Here is a 23,226-nt window from a genome sequence, read left to right on the forward strand (position 1 = left end):
TGGGGCCCATTATTCTGTATGGAGGGCTATGTTAGGCCATTATCCTGTATGGAGGGCTATGTGGGGCCATTATTCTGTATGGAGTACTATGTGGGGCATAGTATACTATATGGATGCCTATGTGGGGCCCATTATTTTGTATGGAGGGTTATGTAGGGCCATTATTCTGTATAGAAGACTATATGGGGCCATTATTCTGTATGGAGGACTATATGGGGCCATTATTCTGTTTGGAAAACTCTGTGGGGCTCATTATTCTGTAAGGAGAATTATGTGAGGCCATATTTCTGTAGGAGGATTATTTTGGGCTCATTATACTATATTCAAGACAGACAGTATATCCTTTGTAATTACATATTTAAATTAGGCTATTGGGCAATATACTATTACATAACATATTATACTATTCTATTCCAGAAAGCCCTATTTGTGATTATGTAATTTATTCTAAGATCTATTAATTAAAATGTACAGTACTTTGCTCCTGGGACGACTCCTTTACGTTTGTTTCCATAGGAAAAAGTACATCGTTATATTTGATGATAAGGAAAAACTTCCTCAATTGTAGACATTTGTTTTTAATAAATATCAAGGTTGTACCATGAATTTCTCTAAGTTCTTAATTTGGCCCTCTGTGTCTTTGAGTTTGACATCCCTGCTTTAAAGGGAACCGGTCACCTGTGTCCATGCTGCCTAAAGTAGTAACAGTTGCCCTGACTTTAGCTGGGCATCATTTATCTGTAAATATGTTGCAGCTTTGTGGAACTTACAGTATTAATTGCAGCGTGAAGCATGTGCTGTAACCAGGAGTCCAGCTTATTCATAAGCTGTGGGCTCCCCCTGTTGCCGATTGACAGCTTTTTCCCAATTACTGTACATGGGGTGAGAGCTGTCAATCGGTGTCAGAGTAGGTGAAGGAGCATGGTTACAATATTTACATCACTGAAAGTCGCAAAAAAATTACCCCATACCCTTCGATAAATGACACAGAGCTGATATTAGGGTGTCTGCCTCTACTCCATGTAGACAGATTCCAGCAGACAAGTCATTATAATGGATGCTTTAAAAAGACAGTGATGTATGAAAGTGAGAAATATTGAGTTACAATTCCTCAAAGTTAGGTTGAAATGCAGACAAAGAGGCACACCTGGTTCTCAAAGAAATGACCGAAAATGAAATGCCTGTTTCCCCACTGAGAACTCCACTTTCTTCTACACGGTTGAACAGTCAACGTGTTATTTAATATACCAGGTATTCCACATGTCAACCATATATCACAGTTTCTATATGAGGCCTGGAAAACATTACGGGATGACCCAAGGTGTTATCCTAATTTCTATCTACAATTGTTCCGGCTCTAGGGAAGGGCTAAATCTATTCCTGATTTCATTCAATAAAACTGTATTAAGTATAAGCTCATTTGATGCTTTATATTCTACATAAGAAAAACACACTTATTCCATCTCATTATTGTAAGGCCATGTTCACATGTAGCATAAAACTGTTTTCTTCCCCGCTGCATTATTTTTGTGCAGAAAATCCACTATGTTTAACAGTTCAAGCAAAGTGGGTGATATTACATGAAAGCTCATGGGCTCTGTTTATTGTATGACAGAAGTGTTTCTGCACTTAAAACAACGTTGCATCAAATCTGCACCAAAAATGCATAAAGGAAGGGGAAAACACATAATTAAAACATGGAAAAATGCAATAATCACAGTATACTACTATGCGTATTTTGGTGTGGCTAGCCGCAGAATAACTGCAGCAGAAAAAAAAGCAAGATTTTAGTACATGGCCTAAGTGGATAAAATTGCAAAATACTTGTAAAAACACTTTACCTCTTATTAAAAATCCTGTTGCTCTCAGTTTTTACTGATCATTACTAACCCAGTAACCAAAAAAAAGACAAAAAAATATTTCAGTAAACACTCCAAAACTTTCCCTCATTTACCATTTGATTTAAAAAAAAAAAAAACATGCAGCTCCGCTGTAGTCCAGGGAATCCATCATAGTCCGTCCAATCCATCATAGTCCAAAAAACGAATATCTGAAAAAAAACCACAAATATACAAACCCAGAGAAATAACACAAAACACTTACCTTCGTTCAACAAAATTCCCAGCTGCTTCTACGTAGTCCAGAGAGAATCTGACCAGCAAAGTCTATGGAACACTGTTCTGACATGCTATAGACTTTGCTAACAGGCAGCTCCAGGTCACGCTCAGCTGCATGGGACCCGGCGCCTCTGATGAGCGGTGACATCAGTAATGTTAGCGCTGTTCAGAAACGCTGGGTCACCAGGTCCCTCCTGGTGACCTGAACAGCGGTAACGCTACTGATGTCACTGCTTATCAGTGGCACCAGATCTCACGTAGCGCAGCGTGACACAGAATTGCCTGTATGTAAAGTCTATGGAGTGTCAGAACGATGCCCCATAGACTTTGTTTGTTGGATTCGCTCTGGACTATGTCGGGCTAACTGGGATTTTTTTTTTCTTTTGAATAAAGTGGTGAACGAGGGTAAATGTCTTGTTTTACTTCTGTGTTTGTATGTTTGTGGCTTTTTTTCAGATATCCTGATTTGGACTACTATGGATTTGGTGGACTACAGTGGAGCTGCATAGGGTTTTTATTTCTGTGAATAAAATGATTAAGGAGGGAAAGTTTTGGGGAGTGTTTATAGAAATAAATTATTTTTTGTGTGTGTTACCCTTTTTGGAGATTAATGGGTTAGTAATAGTTGTGGTTGTGGGCTGCTATTTTTAGGCTGGGAAGGGCCCAATAACTATGGCCCTTCCCAACCTGATAATATCAGCCTGAAGCTGTCTGCTTTACCTTTGCTGGTCATTAGAAATAACAGGGATCCCACAACCTTTTTTTCTTTTATTTATTCATTTGGTCAATAGCTATAAAATCTATCTATCTATCTATAGCTCTCACTTTCTACTATCTCTCTCTCATCTTTGCACATCTTTAATACATAAAAATCTTTAATTTCTTGAATGCATTAATTCTGGAATATGCTACACGGACAGCACACGGATGTCATCCATGTGCTGTACGTGTTTTTCACGGGCCTGTAGACTTCTATTGGCCCTTTTTGCTCATGCAGTCGCAAAAAAATCGACATGTCTTCATGTGGATCACACGGAGTTGTGAAAATCAATGCCTATTTTAATGAGTAATCGGGTGAACCAGTCTACATTACGTGTGAAAATGGACACCACACCTACTGGAAACACGGACGTGTGAAAGGGACCTTACAGAGTTTGCAAACAGTTGCTCTGAAGCTTGCTGAATCACTGGATATGGCCAGCTTCAGTATCCATTTGCTCCTCTGATGCTGCAGAGGCAAAGCAGTTTCTACAGCATGATGAAGCACACAGTTCAGGCCAGCAGTGTAGTAATACTGCTGTTCCGAACTGTTAATCACGCAGAAGTGTAAAAACAAACATACATGAGAGCAACCCTTTAAAGGCAATGTCACAAAGGACAAACACATTAGTATCTACGGTAAATACTATATGTCTGATATATTAAAAAAAATCTAATAAAATGTATTGTACAACCCCAATTCCAAAAAAGTTGGGACACTGTTCAAAATTTAAAGAAAAGAAAGCAATGATTTGGAAATCTATTATAACCATATTTTATTGAAAACCGAATATAGAACATAGATCAGAAGTTGAAAGTTAGACACTTTTCACTTCATTTTGTAGAAAAAGATAACTCATTTAGAAATTCATGGCAGCAACACATCTCAAAAATGTTGGGACAGAGCCACATCTACCATCTTGTAGGATGTCTTCTTACAACAGTCTGTAAACATCTGGGAAGTGAGGAAACCAAGCGCTGGAGTTTTGGGAGAGGAATGTTGTCTCATTATTGTCTTATGTAGGATTCTAGCTGTTGAACAGTCCTCAGTCTTTACCATATTTACCATTTCAAAATGCACCAAATGTTTCTAATAGTGAAAGGTCTGGAATGCAGAAGGCCAGTTCATCGCCCAAATTCTTCAGCTGCGTAGCTATGCTGTTGTGATAGATGCAGTATGCGGTTTATCATTGTTTTGCTGAAACATGCAAGGCCTTCCCTGAAATAGATATTGTCTGGATGGAAGCACATGTTGTTATGGAACCTCTATATAATGTTCAGCATTAATAGTGTCTTTCAAAATGCCAAAGGTGCCTATGTAATAGGCACTTACATTGCCATACACCTTCAGAGATGTAGACTTTTGAATTCTGCTCTGATAACAAGCTGGTTGGTTCCTATACTGAGTCCGAAGGACAAGTGATTTCAGCAAAGAATTTCAAATTTTGATTAATTTGACCACAGAACAGCTTTTTACTTTGCCTCAGTGAATTGTAAATGAGCTTTGGCCCAGGGAAGATGTCAGCATTTCTAGATTGTGTTAATATAGAGCTTCCTTTTGCTTGATATAGTTTTAACGTGCATTTGTGGATTGCATGGCAAACTGTTTTCCCAATGATCTGGAATATCCCTGAACCCATGCAATGATTTGTATGACCAAATCCTGCATTGTTTTAATGCAGGACCACCTGAGGGACCATAGATCAGGAGCATCCAATTTTGACTGTGGGATGTGTTTTGAGTACATACATTTCTCCAGAATCTTTTGATGATTTTACGTAATGTAAATATTGGGATACTCAAAGTCTTTCAAATTTTAAGTTGAGGAACATTTTTTCTGAATGTGTTCCATAATTTTTAGATGCAATTTTCCACAGATTGATGAACCTCTAATCGCATTTGCTTTTGAAAGACTCTGTCTCTCTAACAAGGTTTTTTATAGTCATGTGACTTAGTTGAAAATTGACCCTCCAGCTGTTTTTCATTAGTACCACTTACTTTTCCAGCCTTTTGTTAACTCTGTCCCAGCATTTTAAAATGTGTTGCTGCCATGTACTTCTACATTAATTTTTTTAGTTAAAGGGGTTGACCCACAAACAAAGTTCATTTTAATCAATAGATCTTGGAAGACTAATAATTTCCACAACTGGATGTGTTTAAAAAAAATCTTCCAGTGGTGAAATAATCAGACATGGCCTTATCATACCACGTCTCGTGGGTAGGGGAGAAAGTAAAAATTATACAGACATTACAGCAAGGGAATGCAAATGATTCTTTCTTTGAGGTAAAACATATTTAAAAATAAAATGGGTAGGGAAACGCTTTACCTCACAGAAACAATCAGCTGTGATCCTGTGGTATAATGTCTGTATACTCTATTTTGGATCCTCACCTGCCCAGGAGATGTGGAATGATCAGACCATGTCAGACACAGCCATTACACAGTACATAGCAGGGGCGCATTTATAAGATTGTCTCAGCACAGGTACATTTTTTTTCCAAATGTGGAACTTCTTATTATTCCAAGATCTATTGATTAAAATCAACTTTAAAATTAACCTTGTTTGTGGAAAACCCTTTTAAATGGAAAAATGTCTATCTTTCAACTTCCGATTCTGGTTCTATGTTCTGTTGTGAATAAAATATGCCTATAAGAGATTTATACATCATTACATTCTTGTTTTCTTAACATTTTACGCAGCATCCCAACTTTTCAGGAATTGGAATTGTATGTATGGATACACACTATAGCTCATTTCCAAGTATAATATTTATCTGCTGGTTTACAATGTAGGCTGCAGTCAACGGGTGACATATTCTGGTCTTTACACTAGAGTAGAGCTGTGGATTTATTCCTCATATTCGCTGAAGGTGCTAGTGACGCTTATTCAAATAGTCCACGAGAGAATAGTTTGGGGGACTGCTGGAGACACTAGCATACAGTACGTTAGTAGAATCCATCAACGACATCAATCTCAAGTGTATGAGCACCTGCCACCTGTTCAGCACTGACAGATTATTTAACATTAGTAATCACAGCAAAACAAGTTGAAAGACTTTCTTACTTAAAACAGACATAGGCGTAAAGGGTTATTCCCATCTGGGCAAGGTGTCATCTTTCCACAGGATCCAAGATTCAGAAGAAAAGCCCTCATCATACTATTATCAACTTCATAACTAAAGTTGACAAAAACATAAATAGATAACTATAGGATGACTGGGTCTCCATTTCAGCAAATTGTGCAATTTGTTTTTGGGGAGGGGGCAATAGATAAAAAAAGCGACGGGAATAAAATTAACTATCAGTCAATTGCAAGAAATGGTCACTACCTCAAAATTATAAAATTATAATTGTGTAACTGAATTTGATTCTTAGAATTACAAGCTTGAATCTGAACAGCCCAGACTATTAAAGGGACTTTATCAGCATAGGATGACTGTTCACACTAGTCGCAGGTGCTCGTCCATCATGGTGGGGCTAGTCATTTAAATACACCTTCTCATCGATATCCTCCCTTCTCTGGCCCAATGAAGCCAGAGCTGTCACAGAAGAAGGAAGGCAAGAGATTGAAGGAAAACAAGCAGGTGGGAAGGTGAATTTAAATGATTAACTTCACCATGATGCCTGAGCGCTTGTACTTGGTGTGATCGGTCATCCTGTGCTGATAAAGAGTCCATTTAAAGATGCCAATTCCCCACAGATACACATAGATATAATTGACACATACACAGGCGTATAACTGGATTTTGTATTTTGCACTTACCATTGGAGGTTGTACTGGAAGCAACGGCCTTCTCACTCACGTCTGTCCTAGTGTGCGCTTTCAATATGGAGTTCTCTACTTTTTTCTTTTCACTCATGGTAGTGCTGTGAGACTGTGTCTCCATGTTGTCTTCTCATAACTTACAACCTCCCAGTTTAGAGCACTGTAGATGACAAAACGTTTTTCACTGTTATACCAAAGTGGAAACTATTATCGATCTGTCACTGTAATACACTGCAAGATGTGTCATCCCTATTATGTGGCAATGTAATATTATATTATTATATTAAAATAGTACATGGTACTAAAGTGCTGCAATGCCATGGTGACTATGTGCAGACCTGGACTTTGTACAAGCCTGTCTAGTACACAACTTTGATATATTTACACGTATAAAAATAAATTCTACCATGGAGATCATTACCCTTGAAGAGTGTGCCCTTTGTAAGACAAGAGGGAGTAACATACGGAGTTCAAAATGTATCAACTTGGTCAACACAGCTGCCGCTCCAGTCCTGTTTATCCTCAGGATGAACGCTATAGCCAATCATTGGTCTCCACGGTTATGTACGGTCTATGAAAAATCTTTGCTAAGGTCAGTGCTTGGCTGCAACGTAAACGTTGGATAGGAAGTAATCACTACAGGACCGACGAAGACCACTTAAGCACTGTTATGTTCGGAAAATCCAGAATTACTGAGGAACTTGTCCACTTTTAACTTTTTTGCTAATATTTAGGATAAGCAGGCAATATGAAATCGGTGAAGGTCTGATACCCAGCAACCCCACCAATTAGCTGTTTACAGCTATACAGTGTACAGAGCAACAAAATAGTATGTCTCCATACACTTAGTGGCAATTCTCAGGTGCTGCATCAAAGTTTCCATTGAAATTAAACAAACCTCAGCTGCATTACCCAAAAACAACTACCACATCGTGAACAGAACTGTGCTATTCTGCCTCCACTCATTGTTCACAATCGGTCAAATCCAGTAATGCAAACAGCTGATCTTAGGGGGTAACGGTTGTTGGGCACACATCACTAATCTTATACTGTACCTAATCTTATATTTTAAAATAGGCAATCGATATCTAAGTAGTGATCAATCCTTTTAAAGCTAGATGAATCAGATAAAATATTCTAACATTTTGGTGATTGGCCATGAAATATACACTGCAAAAGAGTAGTATTTTGGCACAGCATAGCAATGTGAAAGGAATGTTCACAGCATGGCCCTCCACAAACCTTGAATTAATGCAACTTGTACTTAAAAGGGTTTTCCAGTGAAAACAAGTTATCACCTATGTGCAGGATGCGTGATAATTCACTGTTTGCAGGGAGTCTGACTGCAGGGGTCTGCACCTATTGGTAGAATGGAAAATTTTTATTCTGGACAGGGCACTTACAGGGGGTACGGAAAGTATTCAGACCCCTTTACATTTCTCACACTTTGTTTCTCTCTACGCAACTGCCGGTAAAAGACAAGCACAATGCTCAGCAGGCCATTAGGTAGTGAATGTAGTGGTGGTCAAGCATGTGCTTTGCTGCTCCATTCTAATAGGGATCAAAGAGCCCTGTTCTGAAGATCAATGCAGGTCACTACAGTAAAGGTCCAGTCACACTAAACAACTTACCAGCGATCCCAACAACGATAGGGATCGCTGGTAAGTTGTTAGGAGGTTGCTGGTGAGATGTCACACTGCGACGCTCCAGCGATCCCACCAGCAACCTGACCTGGCAGGGATCGCTGGAGAGTGGCTACACGAGTTGCTGGTGAGCTCACCAGCAACCAGTGACCAGCCCCCAGCGCCGCGTGGAAGATGCTGCGCTTGGTAACTAAGGTAAATATCGGGTACCCAACCCGATATTTACCTTGGTTACCAGCGCACGCAGCTACACGTGCAGAGAGCAGGGAGCAGCGCACACTGAGCGCTGGCTCCCTGCTCTCCTAGTTACAGCACACATCGGGTTAATTACCCGATGTGTGCTGCAGCTAAATGTGCACAGAGCAGGGAGCAGCGCACACTGCTTAGCGTTGGCTCCCTGCTCTCCTAGCTACAGCACACATCGGGTTAATTAACCCGATGTGTCCTGCAGCTACATGTGCACAGAGCAGGAGCCGGCACTGACAGTAAGAGCGGCGGAGGCTGGTAACAAAGGTAAATATCGGGTAACCAAAGACAGGGCTTCTTGGTTACCCGATGTTTACCGTGGTTACCAGCCTCCGCAGAAGCCGGCTCCTGCTGCTTGCACATTTAGTTGTTGCTCTGTTGCTGTCACACACAGCGATCTGTGCTTCACAGCGGGAGAGCAACAACTAAAAAATGGTCCAGGCCATTCAGCAACAACCAGCGACCTCACAGCAGGGGCCAGGTTGTTGCTGGATGTCACACACAGCGACATCACTAGCAACATCGCTGTTGCGTCACAAAAGTTGTTCGTTAGCAGCGATGTTGCTAGCGATGTTGCTTAGTGTGACGGGGCCTTAAGACCTAATCCATGGAGAAGTGATAACTTGTTTTCACTGGACAACCCCTTTAAGGGCTTTATTTCATAAAATTGAACATAACATAGTCATGACAAAGATGTAGGTTCGTGTCGGAATTGATATGTCATGGTTTTTAAAAAAAATGTGATTTTGCAGCTTGAATTAATAGAAAAGTTTAAAATATAATTGAGAATGTCTAGTTATAAATATAGGAGCACATTTTATTAATTATGATGAATGACTTCCTCAGTACTAAGCTGTGGTTTGTAGTGATGAGCGAATAGTAAGCTATTCGGGTTTTTTCAGATTATGCTATCCGAATATCTGGTACTATTCCAGTATTTGTCACGAATATCAAACCTAATGCAAGTCATTGGGGAATCCGAGCATTTTTGTGGGAAATCTTAAATGCTCGGGTTCCTCATTGACTTGCATTAGGTTCGTTATTTGTGACGAACACTGGAATAGTAGTAGGTATTCGGTACGAATAATCCAAACCTGAATTTCTTACTATTTGCCCATTACTAGTGGTGTGCTGTCTGTGCTTTTAGATAATAAAAAAAGTAAGAGCATCCTAGTAGGTAACAGCATTCTGGAGCATGTGTGAGTAGATAAGACCTGAAGAGAAGATGGGCTCCTTATCACTCTAAGGTCTCCTCATCTTAGAGACGTCAGGCGTTCACACTATGGAATATTCTTAAGAATATGACGGAGCTGAAACAATGACTACTTAAGCAAATGCAGGACTAAAAGACATTTCTGAGAATAAAACTTCAAATTGAAGTTTTTATTTTGCTGAAAAAGGTGGCCTTGTATTCTACTCTTCAAAGGAAATACAGATCAATGAGTGCACAAGACCATACACACTATTATACAAAGAAATTAGCAACTTCTACGTAGAGATATTAGAAGACATGAGCGCAATCAATGTTACAGTATTCAAGTTGAACTTATCAAAAGTCAATACTTTTGTAGTTCCTATGCCGACTACATGTCTCCATGGTAACAGAAAGCAAACAAAGTTTGTGTAAGGTGATCCTGCAGTCTAAGGCCCCTTTCACATTGCGTTTAGCTCTCCGTTCACTTGTCCAGTCTGGGCTTCCGTCCGAACCCCCTGAAAAACAGGTTTGGGACATATGCGCCAATGGGGCATTGACTATAATGTTGTAGACGGAATCACCGTGTGCTCTGCCCTGCACCATTTTCAGGAGTATACGCTTTCTGGAGGCGTACACCCAAACGCAGTCTACTACTTCCGGGTGTCTGACTCCAGACAACGTATACTCCTGAAAATTGTGCAGGGCAAAGCACACGGTGATTCCATCTACAACATTATAGTCAATGATGGCCCCATCGGCGCATACGTCCCAAACTTGTTTTGCAGGGGGTTCGGACGGAAGCCCCAATGGGACCACTGAACGGAGATCGGAACGCGATGTGAAAGCGGCCTAATACTTTCATACTTTTCTACCAGTATTGTATTGTACATATGGTTGGCCAAGAGTATAAGAGAAATAGCAGGGAGTATGCCTGAAGGCTACGACTACGCAGTTTGCTTGAGGTCTGTTACCATTGAGACACAAAGTCTGCATAGGAGCTATAGAAACAAATATTTCACTCTGTGTCTGCCAGAGCCCTGCGAACGTCTCCCCTTCCTCTTCTGACTAGTAGGCATGACAAAATTGTATGCGTCACATGGTAACGATGACATAGCGCCAGGCTTTTTAGGCAAAAGAGGCCCCAGGGAGGACGGCAGACAGGATTTTCACTGGCCTCTGACTACTAAAATGGCGATTGGACCATGATCTTGAAAATCGTTTTGCTCAACTCTAGTTTTCAGGAAAAGAAAAATCTAAAAAAATATAAAATATGGTGATCTTTTACTATTACACAATTTTACCATACCCAATTTTAATCAAATACATAAAATACTATTCCTGAATTCTAACACTGTGCAGAATTAAAAGACCAGTTACAATGAATATAGATCTCTAAAAAATATCAACATAGAAAAGATAGAAAGCCATCACTACATCAACAAGCCTCATACTAAAAAGTCCCTAAGTGTCCCTGAAGCAAAGAACAACTGACTACAATTAATATCAACTGTGTCTCAATCCCCATGCAAAGGAACACTAGACATTTACTTTTAAGAACACCTTCTTCCCTCCAACTACAGGAAAACCATTGGTATAACACTCAAAAAAACATCCTTATCAGTCTTAGTACCTGTCCTCTCCTAATACTCTTATATTTCCACTAGAAGGTGGCCCGATTCTAAAGTATAAGGTAGTCTGGAATGTGTATGCAGGTTAGCAGATTGAATAATAAGGTAATGAATGGACTGGATTGGTTAGGATTAATTTAGTATTCTTATAAATTCTTATAATTGTTTATTGGTTTTAAAATGACAAACAACAGAAGGAATAGTTTTAATAGATGAGTCTAATGTTTAATGATGTCCATGGCTTGTAATGAAAGAAGGCCATGAACAGTGTAAAGCTAAGTAAAAATATGCTGATGCTGTAATGTGGCCCAATGCTGGTATGTGCCCCCATCGTGGTGCAGCCACCATCCTGACATGTGCCCCCATCCTGCGGGGTTATGTGTGCGGTGGGCGGAGGAGTGCGGGGGATGGAGCCGAGCGGGGCCATGGCACTGAGAGCGTCAGTGCCGGGGACTGCATGGCTGGGGACAGGTGACTATTCGTGTGTGTTCAGTGTATACATGCGGAGGGCGGAGTACAGGGGAGGTTGAGCCGAGTGGGGTAATGTGTGCAAGGGGAGGAGGCGAGCGGTGAGTATGTGTCGGATGGGTTGCCGGTGTGGGCTCCCGGGGGTGCAGCACTCACCGGGGAGTCGGGGCTCCGTGTGGGTGCGGGGAAATGTGGCGGGCGTCATCCTGTCGGCCCGTAGTTCGGGCTGTTCAGTTAGCTGAGCCGTTGGTCGCAGGCTCTTTGGCGTGCGCGGTGTGGCGACGGTTGTCACTGTAATGACGTCATTTTGGAGCAAGACTGACAGAATAAGGCAATTATATACAGTTAGGTCCAGAAATATTTGGACAGTGACACAAGTTTTGTTATTTTAGCTGTTTACATGTTCAGAAATACAATTATATATATAATATGGGCTGAAAGTGCACACTCCCAGCTGCAATATGAGAGTTTTCACATCCAAATCGGAGAAAGGGTTTAGGAATCATAGCTCTGTAATGCATAGCCTCCTCTTTTTCAAGAGACCAAAAGTAATTGGACAAGGGACTCTAAGGGCTGCAATTAACTCTGAAGGCGTCTCCCTCGTTAACCTGTAATCAATGAAGTAGTTAAAAGGTCTGGGGTTGATTACAGGTGTGTGGTTTTGCATTTGGAAGCTGTTGCTGTGACCAGACAACATGCGGTCTAAGGAACTCTCAATTGAGGTGAAGCAGAACATCCTGAGGCTGAAAAAAAAGAAAAAATCCATCAGAGAGATAGCAGACATGCTTGGAGTAGCAAAATCAACAGTCGGGTACATTCTGAGAAAAAAGGAATTGACTGGTGAGCTTGGGAACTCAAAAAGGCCTGGGCGTCCACGGATGACAACAGTGGTGGATGATCGCCGCATACTTTCTTTGGTGAAGAAGAACCCGTTCACAACATCAACTGAAGTCCAGAACACTCTCAGTGAAGTAGGTGTATCTGTCTCTAAGTCAACAGTAAAGTAAAGACTCCATGAAAGTAAATACAAAGGGTTCACATCTAGATGCAAACCATTCATCAATTCCAAAAATAGACAGGCCAGAGTTACATTTGCTGAAAAACACCTCATGAAGCCAGCTCAGTTCTGGAAAAGTATTCTATGGACAGATGAGACAAAGATCAACCTGTACCAGAATGATGGGAAGAAAAAAGTTTGGAGAAGAAAGGGAACGGCACATGATCCAAGGCACACCACATCCTCTGTAAAACATGGTGGAGGCAACGTGATGGCATGGGCATGCATGGCTTTCAATGGCACTGGGTCACTTGTGTTTATTGATGACATAACAGCAGACAAGAGTAGCCGGATGAATTCTGAAGTGTACTGGGATATACTTTCAGCCCAGATTCAGCCAAATGCCACAAAGTTGATCGGACGGCGCTTCATAGTACTGATGGACAATGACCCCAAGCATACAGCCAAAGCTACCCAGGAGTTCATGAGTGCAAAAAAGTGGAACATTCTGCAATGGCCAAGTCAATCACCAGATATTAACCCAATTGAGCATGCATTTCACTTGCTCAAATCCAGACTTAAGACGGAAAGACCCACAAACAAGCAAGACCTGAAGGCTGCAGCTGTAAAGGCCTGGCAAAGCATTAAGAAGGAGGAAACCCAGCGTTTGGTGATGTCCATGGGTTCCAGACTTAAGGCAGTGATTGCCTCCAAAGGATTCGCAACAACATATTGAAAATAAAAATATTTTGTTTGGGTTTGGTTTATTTGTCCAATTACTTTTGACCTCCTAAAATGTGGAGTGTTTGTAAAGAAATGTGTACAATTCCTACAATTTCTATCAGATATTTTTGTTCAAACCTTCAAATTAAACGTTACAATCTGCACTTGAATTCTGTTGTAGAGATTTCATTTCAAGTCCAATGTGGTGGCATGCAGAGCCCAACTCGCGAAAATTGTGTCACTGTCCAAATATTTCTGGACCTAACTGTATATAGATAATAGAATTCCCACCTACAGTCCCCCAAACTGCAGCCACCTAGAGGTAAACCTGGAAGCAAAAATATTCTTATACTTGCTTATATAGAATCAACATATTCTGCAGAACTTTACAAACATCATGGTCATCATCACCATCCACATTGGGGCTCACAATCTAAACTCTATCACTATGTCTTTGGAGTGCAGGAGGAAATCGGAGAACCTGGAGGAAACCCAAGCAAACAGGGGGAGAACATACAAACTCCTTGCAGATGTTCTCCTTGGTGCTATTTGACCCCAGGGCTGCAAAGAAACAGTGCTAACCACTGAGCCACCAAAACGTTCTAACACATTGCAGACAATTACACTATAAATCCCAAATAAAAAGAAAAATAACTGTATTTTCTTTGTAATATTTAAACCTTTATTGACCAATAGATACAAACACCTTAGAAGTGAATGCAAACAGCCCTACAAAGCATAAATAATTTGAGATCAATCTCTGGGGTACATATAATGATTTGCGTCCCTGTTTGTGACTAATTTCTCATCACATTCAAGATCTCTGCTTGCTGTCAATGTATACAAAAACATTTTTGTTTACATGCAGGGCCTAAAAGCATGCCGACACCATGGTTCTTTATGAGAGACAAGAGAAATCTGATAAACCTGAGCTGTGTAAATGCGTCATTAGCACATCATCAGGACAGGTTTGTACTCTTTATGTAAATTAGAATAGTAATATTCAATTACAGCAAGTAGAGTTCTTATGATGCTGTGAAATTGAGGCACAAAGTACAATACAAAGAAGATGCATAACATACATCATAAATAAATAAATTCCATATAATAATGGTTTGAGAGGACATAAAATATATTAGTGTTGACAGCAGCACCATAATATCATAAATACAAATAATATGTATATCAGTGTCCATGTCTCACCAGACACCAGTAACAATAAATCCAGAAAGGCAAAGAAATCAAAACACAGATGTCCATAAATTAAGTTATGTGCAATAATGAGAAATGACAAAGGGAAAAAGTATTGAACACTAGCAGTAATGACACTACATGAAATCTATTAGTAATTAGAAAGCAATCCTGCCCCTTAGTGCAAAATAATATCAGCTGGTTCAACTGATGGCCTATAAAAAGTTGCGTTATTGTCTAATTACCGAGGTGCCACACACAAAACTTCTCATGATAGGTAAAACCAGTGAGCTGCTGCAAGACTTTTGCAACATTACTATTGAAAAACATACTGATGGCATTGGTTACAGAAGAGTTTCTAAACTACTGAAGACTCCAGTGAGCATTGCTGAGGCCATAATCATGAAGTGGAAAGAATATAATTTCACTATAAGGCTATGTGCGCACTGGAAAATGGAATTTTCTCAAGAAAATTCCGCAGGTATTCAAAGATTACCGCACCCGCGGTAAAAAAAACGCGGCAAACCGCACCCGAAAACCGCATGCGGTTTGCTGCGGTTTCACCGTGGTATTGTTCGCGGTATTGCCGCGGTTTTGCTGCGCGCGGGTTGGGATGTGCTTTATTGCATTCAATGCAATAAAGCACATTGAAAAAAAAAAAAAGTCATTTAATTCTGAGATAGTAGATAGACAGAAGAATAGATAGAGGGATAGATAGATAGATATACAGACAGATAGAGGGATAGATAGATAGATAGATAGAGGACAGATCGCTGCATTTCCCACGGTCGGCAGTGAGTTCACATTACCGGCCGTGGGAAATGACCGGTAATTACCTCTGCTGTCTGCTGCATTCATTCAGCGCTGTGACAGTCGCGGCTGGATGTAAGCAGCGCTGGACCTGTGGATTATGCTGGAGCTTTGTTGCGGGAGGGGTTAATAAAATGGTGAACGAGGCTTGTTTGTTTTATTTAAAATAAAGGATTTTTCGGTGTGTGTTTTTTCACTTTACTTACGGGTTGATCATGTCAGCTGTCTCATAGACGCTGCCATGATCAAGCCTGGAGTTAATGGCGGTGATCCACCACCATTAACCCCTTGTATTACCCTGCCTGCCACTGCTACACGGCGGCAGGAAGAGCCGGGAACACTCCGGTGCTGCCGCATAATGCATGCGACAGTCCCGGGGCAGCTGCGGCTGATATTCTCGGCTGTGGGAGGTGGGAGTGAGGCGGGGGACATTAACCCTGCCCCTCTCCCTCCCCAGCCTGAGAATACCGGGCCGCCGCTGTGTGCTTACCTCGGCTGGACAGTAAATATACAGCGGAGCCCACGTTCTTTGTTTTCTATATTTCCGTTTTCTTTCTATGTGTCTTCTATGTGTCTGTGTCTGTGTTCTATGTGTCTGTGTTCTATGTCTGTGATGTCTGTGTCTGTGATCTGTGTGTGTTTACTCTCTGCACGGCTTCCTCTTTCTGTAATGACATCACTTCCCTGCAAAACCGCAGACAGGCGATGTACATTACCGGAGGTAAACCGCGAAATACCGCAGGGAATAACGCAGGAAAACGCGGTGAACCGCACAGAATTTGCTGCCTGCGTTATTCCCTGCGGGATTTCACGATTACATGGCAGTCAATGGAGTGAAATCCCGCAGCGACGTGCGGAAAAGAATTGACATGCAATTGTTTTTGCTGCGGGAATCCCGCAGCAAAACATGCAGCTGTCAAATTCCGCCCAGTGCGCACAGGATTTTTTTTGCCCATAGGTTTTGCTGGTGATTCACTGCAGAGATGTTATGAACATTTTCTGCAGCGAAACATGCAGCAAAATCGCAAAAAATCCGCGGCAAAATCCGGTAAGTGCGCACATAGCCTAAACCGGCCAATACCAGTTGCTCCCCGCAAGACTTCAGACAGAGGAATGAAAAAAAATTATCAGAAGAGTTGTCCAAGAGCAAAAGACCACTTGTGGAGTGGTCCTGGAATCAGTAGGTACAATTGTTTCAAAGAAAACAATAAGTAATGAACTCAACCTCCATGGCCTGTATCTACGCTCACCAAGCAAGACTCCAATGCTGCACAAAAAGCATGTTCAAGAGCATTTATAGTTTGCTGAAAAATATTTAGACAAGCCTGTGAAATACGCCAAAATTGAACTCTTTCGATGCCGTAATACACCAGGATTTGAAGAGTGGGTGGAAGAATGGGCAAAAATCAAACCTGAGGAATGCATGCAACTAGTTTCTCCATACCAGAGGCGTCTTGAAGCTGTCATTACCAATAAAGGTTTTTGTTCAAAGTTTTAATTAAATTTTATTAGACATGTTCAATACTTTTTTCCTCTGTCATTTCGCATTATTACACATAACTAAATGTATGGACATCTATCGTTTGATTTCTCTGTCTGTGTGGATTGGATGGGTTGTTTAAATACGTTTACTTAGAAAATTGGAACTGTGTTTGATATTTATTTCACCCATTGTATATCTGTATCTACATATATATGCATATATACAGCACTGGCAAAAATTAAGAGATCACTTCCAAATTTTCAGTTTTTCTGATTTTTCTCTTTATATTTTTGAGTGAAATGTAAATTGTTCTTTTATTCTATAAACTACTGACAAAATTTCTCCGAATTTCCAAGCAAAAGATTTTGTATTTATTTTTTGAAAATGGGAAATGGTCAAAATAACAAAAAAAATGCATTGCTTTCAGACCTCAAATAATGCAAAGAAAATAAATTTGAAATCATTTAGAAACATTAATACTAATGTTTTAACTCAGGATGAGTTCAGAAATCAATATTTTGTGGAATAACCATGATTTTTAATCACAGCTTTCATACGTCTTGGCATGCTTTCCACCAGTCTTTCCCACTGCTATTGGGGGGTGACCTTATGCCACTTCTGGTGCAAAAATGTAAGCAGTCCTTCTTTGTTTGATGGCTTGTGACTATCCATCTTCCTCTTGATTACATTCCAGAGGTTTTCAATGGGGTTCAGGTCTGGAGATTGGGCTGGCCATAACAGGGTTTTGATGTGGTGGTCCTTCATCCACACATTGATTGACCTAGCTCTGTGGTATGGTGCATTGCCCTGTTGGAAAAAACAGTCTCAGAGTTGGGTAACATTGCCTGAGCAGAAAGAAGCAACTGTTTTTCCAGGATAACCTTGTATGTGGCTTGATTTATACGTCCTTCGCAAAGTTTAATCTTCCCAATTCCAGCCTTGCTGAAGCATCCCCAGATCATCACCTGTCCTCCACCAAACTGTGGACACTATGGCTTGTACGGTTCTCCAGATCTCCGTCTAACCATTAGACGACCAGGTGTTGGGCAAAGCTGTAAATTAGACTCATCAGAGAAGATTACCTTACTCCAGTCCTCTATGGTCCAATCCTTACGGTTTTAGGCAAACTTCAGCCTGGCTCTCCTTTGCTTCTTGTTGATTAAAGACTTTTTTTCTAGCTTTACATGACTTGAGCCTTGCATCTAGGAGACTGCTATGAACTGTTCTTAATGTGCACTTCCCCCCAGCTGCCATTTTCCATTCCTTGTGTAGGTCACTTTCATGGCCATGTTTTTCCAGGATAACCTTGTATGCGGCTTGATTCATACGTCCTTCGCAAAGATGTTTGTTAAATTTTCTTTACCTAATTTTCAGCTTTGCCCAACACCTGGTCATCTAATGGTTAGGCAGAGACCTGGAGAGGCGTACAAGCCACAGTGTTTTATACCCACAGTGAACTTTGGTGGAGGATATGTAATGATCTGCGGATGCTTCAGCAAGGTTGGAATTGGGCAGGTTAATCCTTCTGAAAGATATATGAATCAAGCCGCATACAAGGTTATCCTAGAAAAACAGTTGCTAACTTCTGCTCAGGCAATGTTCCCCAACTCTGAGGACTGTTTTTTTCCAGCAGGACAATTCGCCATGCCACACAGCTAGGTCAATCAATCTGTGGATGAAGGACCACCACATCAAAACCCTGTCATGGCCAGCCCAATCTCCAGACTTGAACCTCATTGAAAACCTCTGAAATGTTATCAAGAGGAAGATGGATAGTCACAAACCATCAAATAAAGAAGAACTGCTTAAATTTTTGCGCCAGGAGTGGCATAAGGTCACCCAAAAGCAGTGTGAAAGAATAGTGGAAAGCATGCCAAGACGCATGAGAACTGTGATTAAAAATCATGGTTATTTCACAAAATATTGATTTATGAACTCTTCCTGCTCTTTCCAAATGATTATAAACTTGTTTTCTTTGCATTATTTGAGGTATCTGAAAGCAATGCATTTTTTTTTGTTATTTTGACCATTTCTCATTTTCTGAAAATAAATACATTTTTTGCTTGGAAATTCAGAGAAATGTTGTCAGTAGTTTATATAATAAAAGAACAATTTACTCAAAAATATACTTAAAAAGACAAAAATCAGAAAAACTGACAATTTTGCAGGGGTCTCTTAATTTTTACCAGTGCTGCAGATCTATATGTATGTATATATATATATATATATATATATATATATATATATATATATATATATGTATATCCACTGTCAAGAAAAACGGTAACAAAGTTTTGAATTTTTGACTTTCGGGTTCCATATCTCACAATCCACTACACCAGCTTTAAGCATGAGACTGTGTTGATTGTTAAACAATCATCTTGTCTATCTCATACGTAACTTTGACTTGCAACTATTTTGCATATGATTAGTTATGCAGATTTTTGTCATAGCACTGCTTTGTTACTACAAATTACAACCTGTTCTCAAATTCCTTAATTGCTCAATGTGTTATTAGGTTGATTACTATGTGAAAGGCCACTGGTTTTCTGCAGCTCCGGTAGTGGTGCGGTGGCAGCGAAATCAATGCAACCTGTGAGCTTTCCTGAAGAGATGGGTTTTCAAGTTCCACATGAAGGTTCCAAAAGTGTTGGATAATCGGACTTGTTGGGGCACAAAATTCCCGAGGATAGCGAATACTCGGGAGAAGTCTTGCAGCACTTAGGAGAAGTGTTGCAGGCAACTGGCTGAGGATAAGATTATCTCAGCACAGGAACCTTTTTTTTTAAACACATCCTATTGTGGAAATTGTCATTAATCCAAGATCTATTGATTAAAATGAACTCCAAAATGAACTTTGTTAATGGGTAAAACCCCTTCTAGGCTACACTCCCACAATCAGTATCTGTTAAGTTTTTGACGCTGCAGAATTTCTGCACCATCTCCGCACCTTAGTTTACTTGTGTTATGTTCATTGAGTTTTTGTGTGCATTTTTTACACTATGCTTTTATCGTATTTTTGACGCTGCTTCTTTTGTCTCTGGTTGGTGTGTCATCCTTAAAATAAAGCTGTTTTGTTTTTGAAACTTTTTGGCATTGACATCATTAGGTGCACATTACATGTGTGTTTTCCGCGTTTTTCCGCATCTATTCTGCACAGAAGACTCTCAGAGTACTTAGCTTGGAAAAATGCACTGCAGGTCAGTTTATGCAGCATATAAAGGAAGCACAGTGGACACGAGATTTCTATTAATCCCATCCAACTTACTTGTATTGTAAAAAGCCGCAATTTTGGAGTAGAGAAAATATGCAGCATTAGGCCGATGCCACATGGAGCACTACTGCGATGCACGCATGACATTCGGCTCGCGCTGGCATCACAGCGGGAGCCGAGTGTCATGCTAGTATCTCTGCGGTCCGACCATGCGAGCGGACCTCAGCTGCGGGGGGGCGGGCCGGCTCTCAGGAGGGGAGGGAGGGATTTATCTCCCTCTCTCCTCCGTAGCCGGCTATTGCGATTCTCATGTTCCACGCACGGTACACCGGAGTACCGCGAGTGCAGTGCGATTTTTCTCTCCGCCCATTCACTTGTATGGGTGCGAGAGAAAAGAGTCTCGCTTTACAATCACAGCATGCTGCGATTGTTTTCTCGGTCCGATTAGGGCTGAGAAAATAATCGCTCATGTGTGCTGACACAGGCTAGAATTGGTCCGAGTGGAATGCGATGTTTTATCGCACTCCACCGATTTTCTCGCTGTGTGGCTTAGGCCTTAAGACACAAGTACAATTCATTATGGACACAGAGACCTGTCACAAGTGTAAAAGTGTCCAGGTTTACTCTCTTTTTATTATTAAAGCCACTTCCCTGAGTATTCTTTTTTTTCCTTTTAAATCCACCATACAGCTCCAGGGATTTTGGTCTTTTTATTTGGTGCTTATTCTTATTCCTTTTAGGCTAGCGCCACACATCCGTGCCGCCGGCACGTGTTTGTCATTTTTTACACGTACCGGCGGCACGGAGACACGTACAGCAATGCTACCCTATGGTAGCAGGCACACACACGTAAAACCACACGGAACGTGTGTCCGTGTGCGTTTGTACGTGTGTGCGATTTTCAAAGCGCTGACATGTCCGTTTTTTCACCGGCAGCACGGGTGTCACACGGCCCGCACCCGTACCACACGGGTGTAGTGTGGATGCGGTCCCGTGTGACACGCGCCGGAGAAAACACACATGTCAGTGAAAAAAAAACAAAACATTAACTCACCTTCTCCAGCCCTCCTGTCTCTACCGCTGCTGCCTCTTGCTGCCGACCGCCGCTCATTATTCTCATTGAATATTCACTTCACTGCCTGGCAGCAGCAGCAGCAGCGGGGAGACGGGAGGGCTGGAGACCGAGGATCAGCACCGCGGACATCAGGAAGGACCAGGTGAGTATAATAATTACCGGTTCTACGTGTGCTATCGCGGATAGCACACGTAGAACACACGTGTCACGCGCGTACCAGAGACACGTACTTACCTGCACGCAACACGCAGGGAAAATACGTGTCTCTCGGCATGTGCGTGAATTTCACGTGAGTGTGGCAGAAGCCTTACCAAAAATATGTAGCTCACAGGGTAATTATGAAGAGCAAACTATAGCAATGCCCCTTGGTAAAAAAAAATATAAAGCTTATATCTTTTCATCCATATGGCGGATTAAAAAGAAAAGAAAAAGGCATCAAACTAACATTTTACACTTTTACTGAAAGTGAAGGGCTTAAGGAAACAAACATAGCAGCCATGTGATCTGCAACAATTGTGAGAATCACACCCATGCTGAGAAGTAACAGACAGGTGTGCATATTTTTAGAAGGAGCAGATGGACTTTATATATAAGGAACAGTTTGACCCTTTATTAAAATTCCTACTAAATCATCTGTGATCATTTATTGGCACCTGTCATCCCCCTGTAGTAATGATAGTAAATGCATAAATAGCCCAACAATATGTTAGAACTACTCCTATGAGTAGTGATAATAACATACTAAACAATTGCTATTTAAGTATTTCATGTAAGCCATGGAATCGATTGAAAGAAATGATCTCCTAAATGTCAAAAATATTAATATTATTTTTTCAAATTCAATATCCCAATATAATCCCAAAGAAATGAACACACCTTGTTGTGATTTCTTCCAATTTGTCTGTACAGATCTGATTATCTCACATATCGTATGTACAAGGCATAAACAATAAACCACTATGAGTGCCTTTGCATCTGACTAGTCATGATGAATAATTTTGTCAATATTCAGTTTTGCTCAATAAGTGTCCCTCAGTGACAATCACTGTTCATGGTAATTTTTAGAAATACATCTATCCATCAATTCATGGTAATCAATATCATCGCTCCACACATTTACATATACATGTGCTCATTAAAAGGACGGCCGGATGAGCTTGCAGTACTAACACACAATAATTATTGTGTACTAATATTACCAGTCCTACGGAATACAATTATTAGATCAACCATATCATTCCCACCAGTCTTCTAGGTAGTAGTTATCCATTTACTGTAGTATTCACATGGAAATATGTATGTGAGAACCACCTCATATATTAACAATCATGACGCTTAATCCCGAACATTGCATTAAACAACTAAAAGACCCCACAAATTTCCAGTCAGGGGCATAATATTCTTTACAGGGCAGAATGCCGCCTAGTGAAATCACATAGATGAGCGGCTCCTCAATACCTTTTACCATCAGCTTGCTTACCATTATTATAACCTCCATCTAATTAACACCCTAATTAAAATGGATCTGCTGGCAACAGATTGTCTTTAAGCATATGTGAGAAAAGTTTCAGTTAATCAGAGTAGGATTATGTTCTATGAATCCCAGTGGTAAAGAATACTATATACTACTATCACTATATCGGATGAAGGAAATGAGGTTACGAGATATTAGCAATCCTTATGAAAACCCATCTTTAGCTCTGAGCCTCACACCGTTGAGAAATCTACCAACACAATGCCATTTTTAATGTTGGAAATGTAATCAGAAAATACAGATTGGAGTAGTGAAATGAATCAGGTTCTTCCTCTGATGTTATCCTTTTGTACCACTTGCACAACGCTGTTCTCCATTCTTGGTGAGTAGTGTCATAACAGAAGTAGATATCCCTCGCTAGCTCTACTGTGTCTTG

General features: G+C 40.7%; 1 protein-coding gene across 5 annotated transcripts in view; it reads right to left on the bottom strand.

The window, feature by feature from the left end:
- Positions 1-23,226, bottom strand: part of GLI3 (GLI family zinc finger 3) — a 326,969-nt gene that overhangs the window by 291,202 nt on the left and 12,541 nt on the right. For all 5 annotated transcript variants that reach the window (XM_075315145.1, XM_075315144.1, XM_075315143.1 and 2 more), the window contains exon 2: positions 6,641-6,803. In XM_075315145.1, coding sequence (XP_075171260.1) covers positions 6,641-6,764 — 124 coding nt within the window. In that variant the 5' untranslated portion in view covers positions 6,765-6,803. The remainder of the gene's footprint in view (positions 1-6,640; positions 6,804-23,226) is intronic.

The sequence above is a fragment of the Anomaloglossus baeobatrachus genome, chromosome 6, assembly GCF_048569485.1.
Source record: "Anomaloglossus baeobatrachus isolate aAnoBae1 chromosome 6, aAnoBae1.hap1, whole genome shotgun sequence".
NCBI classification, from domain to species: domain Eukaryota; kingdom Metazoa; phylum Chordata; class Amphibia; order Anura; family Aromobatidae; genus Anomaloglossus; species Anomaloglossus baeobatrachus.